The 18494-nt window shown below is 47.5% G+C and overlaps 1 protein-coding gene across 3 annotated transcripts in view; it reads right to left on the bottom strand.

Annotated features, from left to right (window-relative positions):
- Positions 1-1527: 1527 nt before the first annotated feature.
- Positions 1528-18494, bottom strand: part of LOC128747937 (cell adhesion molecule DSCAML1-like) — a 49433-nt gene continuing 32466 nt past the window's right edge. For 2 of the 3 annotated variants that reach the window (XM_053846191.1, XM_053846193.1), the window contains exons 11-33: positions 17965-18141; positions 17362-17561; positions 16842-16938; positions 16643-16771; positions 16405-16572; positions 15693-15763; positions 14934-15174; positions 14384-14569; positions 13279-13434; positions 11844-11983; positions 8552-8705; positions 7600-7717; positions 7372-7535; positions 7211-7309; positions 6583-6771; positions 5115-5402; positions 4892-5047; positions 4773-4803; positions 4498-4616; positions 4004-4156; positions 3738-3938; positions 3364-3672; positions 1528-3266 (exon numbers count right to left, since the gene is read on the bottom strand). In XM_053846191.1, the coding sequence (XP_053702166.1) occupies positions 2836-3266; positions 3364-3672; positions 3738-3938; positions 4004-4156; positions 4498-4616; positions 4773-4803; positions 4892-5047; positions 5115-5402; positions 6583-6771; positions 7211-7309; positions 7372-7535; positions 7600-7717; positions 8552-8705; positions 11844-11983; positions 13279-13434; positions 14384-14569; positions 14934-15174; positions 15693-15763; positions 16405-16572; positions 16643-16771; positions 16842-16938; positions 17362-17561; positions 17965-18141 (3977 nt within the window). In that variant the 3' untranslated portion in view covers positions 1528-2835. The remainder of the gene's footprint in view (positions 3267-3363; positions 3673-3737; positions 3939-4003; positions 4157-4497; positions 4617-4772; positions 4804-4891; positions 5048-5114; positions 5403-6582; positions 6772-7210; positions 7310-7371; positions 7536-7599; positions 7718-8551; positions 8706-11843; positions 11984-13278; positions 13435-14383; positions 14570-14933; positions 15175-15692; positions 15764-16404; positions 16573-16642; positions 16772-16841; positions 16939-17361; positions 17562-17964; positions 18142-18494) is intronic. The other variant, XM_053846192.1, reaches the window with a different exon arrangement.

Here is an 18494-nt window from a genome sequence, read left to right as displayed (position 1 = left end):
GAAAGTGTTTTGTTTGTGGTCACACTGTGGGACGATATGAATGATTGTGTTCTTCGGGAGGAAACTGGAGTGCCAAACTGGACTGTGAAATTCAAATCACAGCTCCAAGACGCGACATCACCGTGTATATTGCGGCTCCAGCGAGAATAAAAAGGCCCAACATGTAATTCTGTCTGTGTTTTGGCAGCAGGTTTCTGCTGCAGCCACTGGTCTGCGCTGAAATCCGACAGGCTGTTCTTGCTCTTCGCTCCTCTCCCGGTGGAATAGTAGAACCTTGTTTGGTCATAAACAAACGGAACGAGTTATTGACTCAGAAAAAGTAAAGTTTTCACAGCAATAGTAAAAAAAAAAAAACCTCAAATTAAAAGTGGTGTTCCTCAAGGTTCTGTTGTGGGGCCCCTGCTCTTTCAGTCGAAACCCTCTGTGGCGTCTGACTGTTGCCGTGGCTTCTGAACTGACCGAGTCCCTCGGTGGAAACTCGACCTGCTCTCAGACCCTGGTGGTTACGATGGGTCGACACACAAACGGCAGCCGCCGCAGCCACCAGAGGCTGTTGTGTTTCGCCACTGATGCAGGTGCAACATGAATTATTCAAGACTCATCCGTCATGAGTGGCTGCTCTCGCAAACTTTCACTGACCTCAGACGTGACGAATAGTGTAGAATTTCAAATCAACTAACAAAAAACTACATTTCTTTTGTAAATATGAATAAAATGGCTAATGATATCGCCGTTTAACTTACATAAACGGTAACATTTAATAGTGAAATGGATGAAACTAAATCAAAATAAAAACGTCATGGTGAATTTTCACGTCTGTACTTTTTTAACTGCTCGAAAAACAACGCGCGTCAATGAAGGATATGAGCGCTTCCGAAGGGCGTTGCCTTCAAGTGCTGATAAAATGGTCCGGAAACTATTGCTGCAATTGTAAAAACGGTTACATAATAATATAATAACTCAACTTTCCCTCGCGACGCTTCAAAGAAACAAGGAAAATGTTCTATTCTTGGACTTGCTGGGACAAAAATAGCCGAGAACGTTTGAAAATGAAATAAATAAAAATTGTACGCTTTTATTTCCAAGATCCTCGAACTTCTCCTCGGTGTCAGGTGACACGTGATCAAACATGTCGGCGCTCGAACGACGCTTTCTAAGGGCAAAGTGAGATTTAAAAACACGCTTGTGTGCGGATTAAAAAAAAAATTAAGACAAACACATGGAGATAAAACAGAAAAAAATAAGCGTTTTAATGTTGGCAATATGATGCAAGCGCGCCCTCTAGTGGCAGTGTAGCGACACAGCCGCCAATAAGCGGAAAGAAGAAGTCGTTCTTACCTACGTTGTTTGGGTCGAATCTTTCCGCCTGGCGCCACAGGTCGCGGGTTCGAGTCCCCTCGCCGTCCATTGACCAACAACAAGCCCGTGGACTCAACAAACAAACAGTGACGTATGAAAGATAGCTTTATTGCACAAGGTGTTAGAATGATCTTTTTAGTTTTTGCTTTCTTTTCATAGAAAATGTACTTTTGAACACAAGCAATTGCCGTTAACAAGCAACTCAAACCAAATCCCTCTTCGTCTTCTTTTTTTTTTGTTAAATAGTTTTTCATTTTCCTACATTTTTTTCCTTCGGTTTTGCCAGTTTAGCAAGCATGCAATGACTTTTTGGAGGATGAACGGAAATACAAAATAATGAGAATTTTAAAAAAAAATGAAAAAAAAGGAAAACAACATCAAAGACCCTTAAAAAAGAATACAAATTCAACAGATCAGTATCAAAAACATAAAGGGAAAGTAAACTTGTTTTCGTGCCCGTTTCGGTCGGAGGCGTCCTTCTTTTTTTCCTGTTGAACTTTTGAAACCATTTCAATTCTGGAAGCGGGGCGTTCGACCCTGATGTGTCCCCTGAATAATTCTGACGAAAATAGCTTTTCATACAAAACTGTGTTTATGTACAAGTCGTATAAACAGCTCGGGCTCGGGCGTGGGAACCTCCCAGTTCAGTATGTACAACGGCTGAACCACCAAAAGAGCTACGCGTCCCTGATTTCGGCTGAACTGGTTGGAGCCTAAATTTGGAAACAGCAAGTGGCGGAGCAACCCTCCCTCGCCCGCTCGAGACGAATGGACAACTGAAAGAAAAGAGCACAAACACCGTTCCAGGGGCGTGAACGCAGGGACGGGGATCCGGTGGGACAGAAGTGGAGGCGGGCCGAGCGAGAGGTTCGTGGAGTTGCAGCCTGGAGGGTGTCTCCTGTCCACCCGCCCAGGCGACGGCAGGCACGCGCCCAGCCAGGCCGCGGGTCGACTCACAATAACACAATCTTTTATACACCGACACTTCCTTCCTTGAGTCTGGCCTCTTTTAAAATGTTAAATTTCATGATTAAGCGATTGTCTGGTTGTTGAATTTGACAATAAATTGCTGTATATACCACTAGACTATGGCAGTACATACTCTTTATACTTTGTCACTAGAATGTCAATATACCTACATAGAAAATATATATATGTAAATTCTTTATAATACCAAATATGCACTATATTCTGAGCGGCTTCTCCTGTTCATAGGCGCTGAAGAGACGGGTCTTTTGCACTGGAACCTGAATCGTATCGTTTTTGGAGACGCCATCGACAGGACGGCGGAGGAAAGGGACGCGTGGGGCGGAGACACAGAAAGATCGAGGAACTCAGGTGGCAGACAAACGGGGCGGTTGGGAGCGTGAGGCGGGACGGCGGCGCCGAGTCTTCCTCCGCGACGCCGCTGCAGCGGAGCACCAGCCGGCTGGGACTGTTAGTGGGAGTTAGTAGTTCTGATGGGGACGGGAGCCGCTACACCAGCGTGTAGGACTTGGAGTAGGCGCCCGCGCTCTGCTTCTGCAGCCTCCCCAGGGCCGAGGAGCTGCTCTCCAGCAGCGAGTCTCTGGAGCCGCCCTTGCTGTTGGCGGCGTTGCTGCTGGTGCTGGAGGTGGAGGCGGTGGCGGCCGTGTTGGAGCTGGGCATGGTGAGAGTCCTCTGGGGCAGCGTGGCGGTGCCCGAGCTGGAGCCCAGGCTGCCCAGTCCCGAGTGGCCCAGCGTCAGCGCCTGCTGCTTGCCAGAGTCTAGAGTCTTGTGTCGGCCCTGGGTGTGGTAGGCCCGCTGGGTCAGGCTGCGGATGGAGGCTTCCCGCGGCGGCACGGCGGGACACGGGTCATGCAGATCCGCCGCCTGCTTGCGGAAAAAGGGGTCCGACTTCATGTAAAGGGGGAGGTTGCAGAACTCACCTGGGGAGGGAAGGTCACATTAAAGACTGTCTCTCATACACACTCGTATCGAGATGGTCCCCACAAGTCAAGCTGAACCAGACACAAACACACTCACTTTTGGCGCGGTGGGGGATGGGCACGGCCACGTTCTTGCCGCGGTCGTAGTCCTGCGGTTTGGGCGGCGAGGCGGTGAAGCGGCAGATGCCCGGCTCGGACGGCGTGCTGAGCGAGGTCATGCTGTCGGCCGGGTCGTTGGTGCCGGTGGTCATCTGGTCGGAGGAGCTGTCTGAGATGAAGCACTCGGTGATGGTGAACTTGGCGTGCTGCAGGTGCTCCTCCAGCTTGGCGTGCTCGTAGGCGCGAGCCAGCTCCTCGTAGGTGGAGGAGGCGCTCTCCGTCGACACCATGCTGTTACGACCCTTGTCTGAGGGGGGTAGGGACGGGGGGTCAGTCCATGGTCCTGCAGCTCGCACCTTGACCTGGACTCACCTGTGTCTTGAGAGAGGCTGGCGCTGTAGCTGTCGCTCTCGGTGGCGGTGATGCCGTGAGAGCCCATGGTCCTCCAGTCGGAGGTCAGCGTCCGCGCCGAGGCCGTGGACTGGCTCTGGCTGGGCCGGCTCAGCGTCCACTGGCTGGAGTATCGGTTCCTGGAGCTGTGAGCCGACTTGATGCTCTTCCTGGAGACCGGGTCTGAGGAGGAGGACCTGTTAGCGCCCCCAGCGTCGGCTTCCTCTCCAAAGAGCCAAGAAACCTACTTGTGCCGGGACGGATGTCGGACATGTCGATTAAAGGCCCCGAATTCTGGATGAGAGCTTGATGGTGGAGCGAGACGCCCGAGCAGAAGTTCTGAGGATTCACCGACTGGCTGAACTCCGACTCGGTCACCGGCACCGCCGCCTTGTCCTCCCCTGAGCAGAAACAGCCGAGTCAGTGCTATGTGTGTTGGAAACATGCTTTGCCTTTTTCTCAGTTGAAATGCCAAACTGAGATCACTTGATCGTGACCTCTTGACCTCCGACCTTCACACCCCCCCTCTTTGTTTGAGCTCCTCACCAACTGAGAGACAGACAGGAGCAGGGGTGGAGGATGGTTGTGAGTTTCAAACACTTGCATATCATTGGTCAAGTCTTGACTTGTAATTCCTCTGGTGGCCACTAGTTGGATCGTTGCCATTCTTCAGAGTAGCAACTGAACGGCAGCTTCTTCTCGCCCGCCGTGGATCAACTTAACCCTCTTCTGTCAGACTCACCGATCTGTTTGATTCCCTCCTTGTCCTCGATCAGCAGCTGGACACGGGGGATGTCGATATGGAGCCGTGGCCCCTGGGGGGGCCCCTTGACTGGCGTCTCAATACTGCGATTGTTCTTGCTGCAAACACACAATGTTCTTCCTTAAGCTTCGCGCTAAAAGAGACACTTTCGCTCTGCTGTTTTTCATCACTGCAGCTTGACAGTGTGTCTGCGTGTATCGACAGTGATGTCGTGACCTGGAAGAAAGCAGCCTGAACGTGACGCCGTCACTCACCTGATGAGCATCTCGGCGAGGCTCTTGGCATCTGCGAGGAGATGACATCATCATTAGATGAGGCGGCTGGTGACTCATGCTACCGACACAACTCCGTGTCAGTCAGAGCAGCGTCTCACCTCGGAGGCGTTTGAGCCTCTTCTCCTTCCGTTTCTTGCGGATGATGAAGAGCAGCGCGACGCCCAGCGTGACCAGGATGACGGGCGAGCCGATGGAGAAGAGCTTCTTCACGTCGTCTCCTTCTCCTCGCGCTGATTTGATGGGAGGTATGGTGCCTGTTGAGGAAGGAGGAGCTCATCAGGGCCAGGCCGCCGGCGGGACGCGCTGCGGCGAGGCACTTACTGCCGTCGTAGTCGGTGGTGGCGAACTGGGAGCTCTGGTTTCCGCAGCCGGCGCTGTTGCAGGCCTTCATCTTCAGCTCGTACCAGGTGGCCTCCCGCAGCTCGCTGAGGAACAGCTGCGAGGTGGAGTTGGCCTTCAGGCTCTGCCAGGCCCAGGTGCCTTTGGGCCGGAAGTCCAGCATCAGGTCGGTGATGGGGCAGCCGCCGCTGGTCCAGCCCTGCAGGTTGAGGCCGGCGTGGGTGGAGTTGATGTGCGTGAGCAGCGGCTGGTCCTTGTTGAAGACGGGCTCTGCGGTTCAGGAGAGAAGCGTCAGCTCTAGTTGCCTAAATCAGTGATTCTCAACCACAGGGCCGGGGCCCATGGTCGGGCCGCCAGCGCCTCCCAGAAGCTGTTAAAATTGATTTTGTTTTACACCTCTGGGCCGTGAGACGCTCAGTTTTAATACATGAGCCACGTATGATGGCAGTAGTGAGTCACTCAATTGACTTGACAGCTGCAAATCTGTGACAGTTACCAACTATGGAGAAGTTCTTGAAAAGAAAAATGATAGAAGGAAAGTGATGGCAGCCACAACAGCAAAAAAAGGTTCATGAAAGCACCTGTTGAAGCAGTTTTATTTACACTTCACTTATATCTTCTTTAGAGCTTAAATAAACTATATTATTGATATTTTATGATATTTTTGGTTTTATCATATTTATTCTATTCAATGTTTTATTCGTTTTTTCCAATTTTCTCAACAGTTTGCATTTTACTTTTTTTTTTTTTTTTGTAAATTTGATGAACAAGACTTGCACCTTCTCCTGCTGCTGGTTGGACTTGTCCATGACAAACAAATATCTTTGCAATGATCACATGGTTTCATGTCTTTTCACAAGGTTTCGGTTTGTTTACGTGTCAGTAGATTCAATATGGTTATTGCTCACAAATGAAATCAAGAGTCATGAATCAGTTCTATGACTTGAATGGGCCCCGGGTCCACTTGTCAAAAAGGTAAGGACCCCCGCTCTAAAGCATCACCGTCAGTTTCAGGTCAGCTAGGTGTTAAAAAACAAAGTCAGTTAACATCAACGTCTGTCATCCGTCCGTCTCACCGGGAGGCAGAGCCAGTTACCATGGTTACGGTGCGGCATCGTTTACATGAGCTGCTTATTAAATTAGCCCGCTGGTGCGAGAACAGAATTCATGAAGCGCGTGATCAATGACGGACTGCAGGGAGCAGATTCATCCATTGATCAGAGGCTGAGATTCCACCTCAGTATTTGTGGAACTTCTTCTAAACACAAACATCTTTGACTGGTCGAGGAAATGAGCATCACCTGTTAGAGGTGACCATGTGACCCGAACAAGCCAATAAAGATGAGCGAGCATTATTTGCTGCCGTGTCATGAATAAATTCTGCCTCCACCCACTTTAAATGAAGGACGACTCCAGTCTACCAAGGGCTCACTTCCCGGGAACGACTCACCTCTGCCGTGAGTCTTGGCCTCGATGATCTCGCTGATGCGGCCCGAGCCCACGCTGTTCTTGGCCGCCAGTTTCACCTTGTACCAGGTCCCGCAGCGGAGATTGTCCAGCCTGAAGGAGTGTTCGCTGGAGCTGATGAACACGTCCCTCCACTCCTCGGTGTTGTCCACCGAGTACTGAAGCACAAATCCTGCACAGAGAAGCCCAGCACAGGTGAGACGAGAGGCTGCTGTTACAGGAACTACCGCCAGATGGCGACACACGCTGCTGCTTTCCGCTGGCTGTTCTACCCAGAAACAAGTCATGTTTGTTTACACAGAAATATGTTTCATTTCCATACAAAAGTAACGTGCCACGCGGATTTCTGGCGTCAGTGCTGCTTTAACAGGCGACACCTGCTCGTATTCAAACCTCTATGGCAAACTGAGGGCCAAGATGACGAGGATAAATGGTCCTTTTTAGGGACCAGTCAGAAGTGAAGCTGCAGATTGCTGGGCCAGTAACAAACAGGAGATTAAGCCGGCCAAATATAGACAGTGGGCGGAGATTAGGCCGTGAATTTCGCCGGATTTTAATCCGAGTTTATTTGACCAATCTTTCCAGGATTTTCCAAAAGTTCTGAGGAATACCTCTGATGGAGCTTCCACCGTTGTCCCCGGGGATCCAGTTGAGGGTGATGGAGGAGGTGGACGTGGTGGAGACGGTGAGGCGCGGCTGGTCCGGGGGAACTGAGAGCAGAGGCGCGAGTGACTCCACAGCTTCCCTCCAGTGAACCTTGTCACCGACTCACCTTGCACCACCAGATTCACGATGATGGTGTCGAAGCCCAGAGTGTTGGTGGCCGTGCAGGTGTAGTACCCAGAATCCTCCGCCTTGACCGAGCGCAGCACCAGCGTGCCGTTGGACAGGATCTGCCTCTGAGTGTCGGCGGTCACCGGGTTGGCAGAGTCCTCGCTGGACAGGTCACAAGTCAACATTGCTGTTTCGGCTCTGAGACATACGTGGCGCCAAGTCCAACCTGTCTTTGGTCCATTTGATTGTGGGGGCCGGTTCTCCCACTGAGCTACAGGGAAGACGGACTTCCTTCATCCAGGGCGTGGTCACTGTGCCGCCGAACGACAGGATCTTAGCAGGGACTGCACACAAACAAGAGCGCCCACGTGTGAAGAGGCAGAAATATCAAGCACTTTGTCTCAGAAAGCATTTCTTCTTGAGAAAAAGGTCATGGAAGAGCCTGTTACCCCTAAAGTTAATTCTGAAGCGCTGCTTAAAACTGCACAGCTGAGTATCTTCTTTGTTGCATCAGCTAATGTTGTAAACTACTGAGAGATAAACTATTCCATTTTTCAAGACGGTCTTTTTAATTCACATGAATAACTGCGTTGCAGCTGTCGGTGAGGTAAAACTTCAGCAACCATGTTGGTAATTCATTTTACAATGACACTGGAATCACTATGTGAAATGACAACAGCAATAATGAGGCATCATTTCAGGTCATATCTGAGGTGAATAACAACATGAGCGTGTCATTGTTGAACCTCTTTAAATTCAGATTCAAGATGATATCTCAGACGGCAGTTTGATTCCCGGAGTGTTAGGGATGTAAAATCCACAGAAAGACGAGTGCTTTTTTTCTGAATGAGAATCCCAGGCCGGGCCTTAATTCACTCCCCAGCCCCTCCTCTGAAGCTCTCCAGTCTATCTTTGCTCCATAGATCCTCCCCATCGATCTCCCCCTCTCCCCAAGGGTCAGTTTACCAGATAGACCCTGTTCATCACCACATAATTAACAACAGCGTTTCTTGCAACATAGCTGCTCCCGGATCAATACCAGCGCCTGCCAGTCAATACCGCTGACGGCCGGAGGACCACAGCGCTGAGGCTCATCTACATAGCCGAGACCACAACGCCGTCTCGGCCGCAGTTTAACCTTTATGGGGGGGCAACTCTTGTGAGGGGCCAGGACCCACCTTTCCCAGCAGGCTCCACGGTGACCTTCGAGCTGATGTTTCCTCGGCCGGCGGTGGTCACGGCCGCCGCCCAGATGTGGTACTGCTTTCCACGGCTCAGGTGGGTGATGCGGTAGAAGAGCATCTCAGGGTTGGCTTCGTACTCGCTGGGCGCCTGGAAGGGAGGCACACAATGACCTCTGAGGCCCATCTTTGCCAAGGCACCTCATGAGAAAGCTTCTCCCCGTGGACCAACTGTAACTTCAGAGCTTTACTACAAAAGTATTGAGTAAACATGACAAAAATATTACAACAAGAAAACACATCTTTTCCAATTATTTATTTCAGTTATGTGGATGAGAAGAAGAAATATTTATGTTTATAATTCACTTACAGCAATATTCAAATAAAAAAATGATGAGTATTAAAGAAGATTGATGCAAGAAAAATGCAGACCTAGACAACTGAAATATATGGGAAAATATTATTCAAATAATACTTATTTAAATATACATATAAAGTTATATATAAATATAAATAGATAAATATAAAATGCTTTGTTTTAAAGCTCATTTCAAATATACTTCGAAGTTAAATAGCTAAAAAATAGTTATTATTATTCAAAATAATTCAGCTAGGCCTTTCAGTAAATATTCTTCATTTTATGTAGATAGTTAATGAGCAATTGTTGAGATGTTAAATATGTTAGCGTAAGCATAAGATTTGTCTATTTTAGTGTCTTTACTAAAACAGTCTCCATATAACATCAAATAATAACAATAAATAAATGAGTTAAATTTGAGTTGACATTAATGGTTTGAACCAGACGTGGGCAATGAGACGGCTGAGGGCCACGTGACTTCATTTACGTCACCCTACAAAACAAACAAATTTTTTTTTATCAACGATTACATTTTATTACACATATATTTACGCATATATAATTTAGGTCTTCAATTTCACCTATTATATCCATCTGTTTTTCCTCCTCATCAAATTGGATTCTTAAGTTAAATTATGTGTAACATTGAATTAAATAAAAATTAAATAAACACTGAATAAGATATTGAAACAAGTGCTTGCACATCATACTCACATAATTTACCCATCCTTCTGTGACCAAGATATTCAACACATAAAAACATTTTCGTCACCTATGCTGAGATTCTTTAACTCAAATGTGTATGAATGAAGTAATGTCTCATGAAAATGCATATCTTAAGCATAGAATGTCAGAGTAGTGACATGTTTTTCCATCTTCTCCTTGCTGTATAATATTTGAGTCACACAATTCTAGTTAAATTTCAGACAGTTTTTCTTTCTGGCTTGAGGGCCCCTCACGACAGTCGTGGCCCCTGAGGAAATGTAATGGTCCTCCTCTGGTTAAAACTGTGAAGTAATTGATGATGTTAAATGGACGTTCTTGAGGGCTCCATCTTGCCTTGCTAATCCATCATGACACACACACACCTCTGGAACACGCCATCACACTGGAGCAACAATGTTCTCTCGAGTCCCTGCTCCTCCTCGTATCAGCTCGTCTCACACTCTCGCTTCATTCACCATTTTCTTTCCCCTTTATTTCATCCGGCGCTCAGTGAAGAGGACGGCGGGGTAGAGGGAGTCGCTGTGTCTAGGTGTGTATGAAAACATTCCTCCAGAACCACGAGGTGTTGTGGTGATCCAGGGAGTGATACAGGGAGATAATGAAAAGACGGACAAAAGCACTCTCATCGCGATGTGACTGATACCCTCCCCTGCACCCCCTTTTCCTCGCCGCCTGCCTCTCAGTCTCCCCTTCTTTTTCTCTTCCCTTCATCTCTCTCCTTCCTCCCCATTTCCCCTCGGTCTCTCCCTACCTCTAATGGTGTGTCTTCTTCCCCTCCCTCCCTCCGTCTCCCCTCCCTGCTCCCGCTCATTTGCATGGCACTCATGCACAGAGAGGGAGGAGTATTTATGAATAATAAGAAAGTGAGATTCCATCCTGATGCCACATTCCGCCGTGTTTTCTGTTGTTTCTCGCCGAACACTATGATCATACCAAAAGTGGAATTCTGCCGCACATGAGCGCGTATAAATAGCAAACGTCGGAATGCGATGTCTGCGCGAGTGTGTGTGTGTGTGTGTGTGCGCTTCTCATGCGGCAGTGTGCATGTGTGAGCTTGTTCTCGGCCTCATTTGCATATCTACGTCTGATCACGTTGCCAAGACAACCTCATCTGTTCATCTGGGAGGGCAGGAAATAAAGCGATGGTGCAAACACAGTGAAAGAGTCACACCAAAGATGGAGATAAACAAGTGCACAGGTTGGCCATCCTCATTACATGGAGGATGAAGATAAGAAACTCCTCTGGGGGCTGTTTAATTGATTATTGGTGTCACATGTCGGTGATCGCTGAGAGGCGGGACCCCGATTTAAACACAGATTTCATCATCACTTTCAGCTGGCATCCAACGCCCCTCTGCAAAACGGTTCAGTCGTCTCTGAGAGACGTGGAGCAGAGCTGAGACGGTTTGGTCAGCACACCGTGTTGGAGCTAAACACGTGTCAGTGATGCGGGAGTGGCACCAGCGACCTGACACACACAAGCATTTCAGATGAAATAACCCTGAGCTGCGTGTGAAGCATCAGAAAGTCGCACAAGATGGGAATAACTCGCTCCTACATGAATGGGCCGTCGATGAAAAGAGCTTTTGCATTTCATGTCCCACAATGCACTTGAACAATTACGGTTAACAGTTATATACTTGACATATACATACATCATTTCCTATTCTCCAAATTATTCTCAAAAACAGTTTCATATCAAAAAACAAACAAACTCCAAAATACAAACTGACAAAATAATATATGAAAATAAATATTAAATATTACGCAAAAAAGTTATTCTGAGATTATGAGCATACGAAGAAGATGCGTTTAAATTGCAAAGTCCAAATTTGACTTTAAAGCATAACCTTATTAAAAAAATGTGAACTAGGTCAGAAAAGAAATGAAAATAATATATATTTAAATAAATATTTAAAAATACTGTAATACTTTAAATTACTTATAAATTAATAAATTAATGTTTTCTTAAACTTAAATCTTATTTCAGGCAATGAAAAAAAGTCCCATAAAGCACTGCACAATTCACAGTAGCGGCAGCAGCTACTGTATCAGCCACAATTTTTGAATGAATTTGTTTTGAGTGAATGTTAGACGGCATTTTATTTGAGCATGAATTCACATCTTAACAATATCTTTGTGTCAACTATGGCCTTCCCATTCATGAACTTCAAGCAGGCGTTAGAGGTCCACTTCAGAACTCACCGGCTGCCCGGACCCGGGACTGGAGCAGTAGATGGTGTACTTGCGAATGACGCCGTTGGGTTTATGAGGCGGCAACCAGGACACGACCACACTGTTCGGAGACGAGGGGACGGCCTTGATCCCAGCGGGAGGACCGGGAACTGCCGACACAAAGGAGGGGAACACGGGTGAGACAGGGGAATCCAGGTTTATCTCCGTGGATCGGATCGCAGCGTCGGAGGCCTAATCAAGTGATCAGGCTTGTTGTCAGATTCCCAGTCTTATCCCGGGCTAAGCTGCTCTGCCTGTACTTGAGAGAAGTCTGTTTGGACGGGCCGCAGTGGCATATGTTCCCTCTGGTCAGCAAGTCTGACTCGGTGACACCCAGCGTTCTCTTAACTCACCCGAACAGATTAGAAACAAGAGGCTGATCCGCTGTTAGCCACTTGGGCTCGACACTGGACGACTCTTAATACTGTGATTAAGTGTCAACCAGCTAAAGTTGGATGCACACTTCCTGGTGAGAGTGAGGCTTGAGCCGCCCGTGCTGCTTCCTGCCATAAAGACTCCAGAATGGAGACACCAGGTATCATCAGGGTGATAGTACCGTCCCTGTAACACCAGGCATGTGAGGCCCTCTTGTCCAACAATTGTATCTCCGCACTTCAACATGGATGTAAACAAAAGCCACGGAGGATAGAGAGATTGAAAAGAGGAAGGCAGGGATGAGAGAGTGAGAGGTGCAGCTCCTCTGGGAGCGATGATGGCTGCGTGGCAGTGGGGAGGAGGCAGTCATCATTGTCATAACTGGACCTCAATAAAGAAGAAGGAGGGGCTCTGCTGGGGTGGGGTGGGGGTGGGAGTCAAGCCCCATCTGGTGCCCAAAATCTGCCCGGGACTCCAGACAGAGACACAGTCTGCTGCAGAGGCAGGGTGACGATGGCGGGGAAGTGAGGCGTCACGGAGCAGCGCCACCTACAGCCAGAATCAGAGCCGCCACAATGAAAGAAAAACATCTCTTTCAATTGAGGCAAAAATGTTTATCATGCCATCTTAAACCCATGTTGTCCCTCCTCCCCTGTCTTTATGAAGAGACATGGATCTCACTGTAATCCCGCCTCCAATGGTGTAAGCAGAAAATTAATTCTCTCTAATCCAGGAGAGGTTAATCCCTCTGCCTATGGCAGGAGGCTGGGATGATGGCTGACTCCTGTGAGCAGCAAGACGATACCCCTCCTCTACCCGATTTCTCCTGCCAGGCCTCAGCCCGGAGCTGTTCACCCAAAGCCTCTTAATTCTCATTAGCACTGCTAATGGAGCTTCCTAGCATAAATGAGATTTTGTCACGGGTTTGAGACACGGCCGAGCGCCCCTTCGTCTAATCCCCCGACCCCTCTGATGTGGAGTCGAGCTCCAGACCTGCTGAGATGATGAAAAACAAGCCGGGGACACTCACGGTCTTCGCGGGTCTGGATGTAGAGAACGTTGCTGCGGACGCCATCGCCGGCCTGCGTGTAGGCCAGGACCTGGACGCTGTAGTTGGTGAACTTCTCCAGGCCTCGGAGCTCCACCTGCTCACGTGTGGTGGTGATGTTCTGCATCTCTCCCCACTCTGATGGGTCGTGAAGGACACAAGAGTTACAGGAGTGCTACACACCTCAGCGATGGAGGGAGGACAACACAGCCCCGGCACAAGGTCCGGGCTTCATGAGAGAAGAAAGAAGGGAGGAATGGGAAACGGAATCGGAATGTAGATCGGAAGATTCTAAGTTCTACAGTCTGTTCCTGTTGTCAATTCAAATATAAATTCATGCTACTTTTACTTGCATCTTTTTTCCATTTTTTAATGTATTTTTTTAATATAACACACATTTATGACAAGATCATGAGAATAATTTAACATCATGGATAATATTTAATCTTCATATTAATGATTGATTTTCTGATCCTTACAAAATTAAAATAGTTTGGGCATTTCTGTCCTTCATTTTTTTTTTTGTGTACAGAGTTGCAGTGTGTGATGAGTAATTTGTCTGAAAACATGTTTTAATAACTTAAATTTGCTTGACAATTGTAGAAAAATATTTTCCCCTCCTCATGCAATCATTAGGTCCATCCAAGTGCATAACTTCCCCCTTCTTTTACTCCCTAGACATCTTTTAAGTGTAACGTCTGACTCCGCTTTTATGCCTTAGATGTAACATCGCAAAATGACTATTTGTTTGGATGATTATCAAACTCAGTAACATTCAATTCATAAGTCATTGTTGGCTTGTAATGGCTAAATGTATTCACCATTGTTTTTAGCCTATAAGCTAGCACCGACTGGTGCTGCCATCACTGTTTACTTGTTTGCAGTTCCACTGGTTAGCGCTGCACTATCGCTCCCTCACAGGCACATGTTTATGAAAGACAGTGCAGACAGTGGAGGAAGTGATCGGAGGGTGACGGACTCATACAACAGCTAGGGCCAGGAAGTGCATGATGAGGCAGGTGCACAGCAACAAGAGAGGTGGGTGGGACGGCTTGGTGACGTTTAGAATGAGATAGGTGATAATTACTCTGCATCGGCCATTGGGCCCAGCCCCCACAGCACCCACCTCCGTCAGGGAAGAGGGACCAGAACACAACCCGGTAGCCTTTCAGCACACCGTGCAGCGTCAGCCGTGGAGGCTCTGCCCAGGTGATCACCGCCTCGTCCGACGTCACCGAGATGGCCCGCACGTTCTGAGGGGGCTCGCTGGGCACTGCGGGAGAACAGGAGACGTTACAGGCCGATATAGCCACTTGATCACAGGCGTCAATCACTCGGTAAGAAAATGGCAAAAGTCCTCCACAGTCGATGTTACATAAGGTCAGTTTTTGTTGTAATGCAATGTAATGCAGAGCTGAGTAGAAACAAAGAGTAGGAGGTTCAGCAGAGAAAACCAAGGTAGAGTGGGCAGACATTTTGTTTCTGCTCCCTTTCTAATAAGAGATGTGACTGGAGAATGAAAGTTCGCCCCTCTCTGGATTCTATTTTCACTGAGTCATTTTTTTATGAGAAAGAAATTAGAGCTAAAAAGTCGATAACATGGATGCAGTGAACCGCCCTCAGCGTCACTCCCTTACCATCCTCCAGCGTGGTGGCGTTGATCTCAGTGCTGGACGGGCCGGTCCCAGCCCGGTTGAAGGCCTGGACCACCACCCCATACTGAGCATACTTCTTCAGGTTGTCCAATGTGTACACCTCGCTGTCTCCCGTGGCTTTCATCTCCACGATGCTGTACTGGCCGTTGCTGCCCGGTCCGTTCTCTCTGTAGCCAATCTGGTAACCACGGATCACCCCGTTCTGCAGCTCCTTCTTCGGGGCCTGAGACAACATGTGCAGTACTGTCAACAATACGGCGACGGGCCTTGAAAATCCAACATAACACACACGATAAATACAGAAAGTCAGATTATCAAACGGTGAGAAGGATTTGTGATCTTTAGAAGAGGCAATGGACACTTAAACCATTGAAAGAAAAGTATGGAACTTTCTTAAATATAGTGATTGAAGAAGTAAAAAGGATTAAATGATTAAAATCTGTGATTATCATTAGTTTTTACCTGTTTACATTCATTAACATTGTTATTTACACACATAGTTTTAATTTTTCTTTATTCTTTAAATATTTTTTTTGTTTCTAATTTTGCAGAATTGAACATTTTTGTTTGAAAAACAAAAATGTTCCCAGTAATGTAAAAACATTTTTTTGTTCAAATAAGTACCTAAATTTTACCAAGCTTATCGTGAAATAAAATAAGTGAAATAAGTAACTTATTACTACTTATTTCAAGCAAGAATCATGTTTATTGTTCCTGCAGTAACCACAGTCATGTACTCACCCTCCATGTGACACGGATGCTCTGCGATGTCATTGGCTGAAGGATGACGTCCATCGGTGGACCATCGGGGGCTGTGGAGGAAGAGCAATCGTTCAGTGACAGGTACAGAGACGTATTAAATGTGGGCCTCAGACTCAATCATGATGCGAGGGGCCAAACTGCTCAACAGGGTCCAAGTCACAGACTGAACAAGATTTCAGTGCTTGAAACATCTCAGAAGCTCCGCCTTCTCTCACAAGCATACATCTCTTGATGAATTCCCTTTCATTGTGATCAATACTCAGAACATGAACATTTTCAACCGCATGCTTTTAAAGCTCTTGCTGGCCACAAAAAACGACTGGCCGGGCCAGATTTGGCCTCCATGCCCTGAGTTGGACATCTAAGCCTGGTGCTGTGTATCGGCAGGTGTTGTGCGACATCCTGATTCAGGAGTTGTGGCACGATACACTGCGATATATTGCGATACTGTATAATCAGAACCAAGAGAGGAATGAATCGCTCAACAAAAGAACTGCAAAAAGAAAGCTTTAGCATTAAACACGTCACAAATACAGTAGCATGTACAAGTATCTATGTATGAAATATTGATTTAGACAACTTAAAATATCAGGATGATATCACACAATCAAGTATTGTGATATTTCAGCGAAGATATCGATATAATTTCGCATCAATACTTTCTGACACTCCCACAGGGCTAAACACTCACGTGCTTCCTCTGTGCTGATGGTGAGCTCTTTGCTGGGAAGACTTCGGCCAATCTTGTTGTAGGAATACATGCGGATGCTGTAGACACAGGCTGGGTGCAACTCCACGATGTTGGCTTGGTTGTTGGTGGGAGAGATGTTTCTCGTCGTGTACATGTGGTCCCATGAATCTGTTCAACCATGACAAGGATTCTCAGGACAGCTTCCATGGAAGAGGCTGCACGCCTGTGTGCCACCAACCTGACTTGTTCTTGTACTCGATGTCGTAGCTGGTGATGATGCTGTTGCCATCAAATCTTTGGATCCAACGCAGGTTCATGCTTCGGTCCTTCACCTCTTTGACCTCGAGCTCCGGCGGGTCCGGTGGTTCTGTGTCAGAATAAGATGGGTTTTTAAAATGGCGAGTCCAATGAAAGTGAACCTGCAGTCCGAGGCGTACCTTGCACAGTGAGCTGGATGAGGCCTCTGCCTTCTCCATAGGAGTTGATGGCATGACAAGAGAAGAAAACAGAATCTCCTCTTTCTGCTGGATTAAGCTGCAAGCACCAGGACAAACAGAGACACGATAAATCGCTGGGTTCAAATGATTTCACACGAGTCCAGACTAGTCTTCACATGGAGCCGAACCATAAAGCAAACAGACTCCGCTGCCTCTCAGTCTCCATCTTCAAACGAACTTCTCTTTTACCGCCTCATCCTTTGTCATCTTCTCGCCTCAAAATATATATATTCATCCTCACCCTCAGTCTCACGTCATCTTGTCAGCTTGTGCGTCTCAGTCTCTGATCTTACAGACACTTCTCTATCTCAGGTTGCTACTTTTAACTTCGTATTCCTCAACTCTCGTCTCACCATTTCTTAACACACCCAAGTTTTCACTTCAAATCAATTCACATTATAGATAGTCCAGCGCACCATCAGGAAGATAGCGAAACTATAAATGACCTTGAACAACCGACCTTGAGGGTGGAGATGACTTCGTCCCCCTTCTTGTTGATGGTGATCGAGTAGCGAGGGTTCCTCTCAGCGTCGATGACGGTGTCCCCCCTCTCCCAGCGGATGATGATGGGCTGCTCGCCGCGAGCTGTGCAGTTCAACTCCTTGGTCTGGCCCTTCCTGGCCATGGTGGTGTTGGGGTGGCTGGTGATCATGGCAGGAACTGCACACAGGCACACGCTCCTCAGTGTGACAAACAGCATTACGCGCCGTAATGAGACAAGGGAGCCGGGATGTGGTATTGGAAGCGGAGGATGCATTACAGATGTATAGACATCTCTATCGCTGCCCTTCATTCTCCATTTTCATTTCACGCTTCAAGCCCTGCCGCCCCTCCTGCACCAGCCTTCCTCTGCTGCTATCATGCTCCATTGCTAAGACATAGGTTATTGATCTGGTGGTTCCTGTGATTTTGTTTTCATCATTAATTCATCAGCTCCAGGCACGGCCGACTTGTATGTGCAGACCAAAAAGACACAACAGCTGGCAGAGGTTTGTGCGAACGATGGCGCGTCCCTCACGTGACCTCAAAGTCGGAGCGAGAAGAAGGTGGGTCTGCTGCTTACTTTTGACAGTGAGGATCATGCTTTTGCTGATGTCTGAGCCCACGCCGTTGGAGGCCTGGCAAAGGTAGTAGCCTCGGTCGTCCTCGAGCACGTGGCGGATGAGCAGGGAGCCGTTGGACATGATCTGGATACGGCCAGTGAGGGGGACTGGGTGGTACTGCTGAGGGTTCCCAATGCCTGTGAGCAAAGATTCACACCAACCTTGTTATTAGATCATAAACTGACAAGCTCATTCATCTGTGTGAATTAAAGAGAAGTTTTTTTGCTTCTTAAACTAAAAGTACTGAGCTGAACTTATAAGAGGACGTCCATCCGTCCACCATATTTTTACGTACAATATTTATGATTAATATTTTGAATCAGTGAATATAATGCAAATAAAATGGGAAAAAAATGCGAATTAATCTGTTTTCAATATTCTCTAACATGAAGTTCTAGTTCACACTTCTGTCCATCTCTCTTCTTGCTTCACTGCCCCCCTACTTTACTTTACTAACTGATCTCAGACCAGTGTTAACGAAAGGACCTGA

This window comes from Synchiropus splendidus, chromosome 17, assembly GCF_027744825.2.
Source record: "Synchiropus splendidus isolate RoL2022-P1 chromosome 17, RoL_Sspl_1.0, whole genome shotgun sequence".
Classification (NCBI taxonomy): domain Eukaryota; kingdom Metazoa; phylum Chordata; class Actinopteri; order Syngnathiformes; family Callionymidae; genus Synchiropus; species Synchiropus splendidus.
Note: the sequence above shows the minus strand (reverse complement) of the source record. Positions and strands in the feature narration are given on the sequence as shown.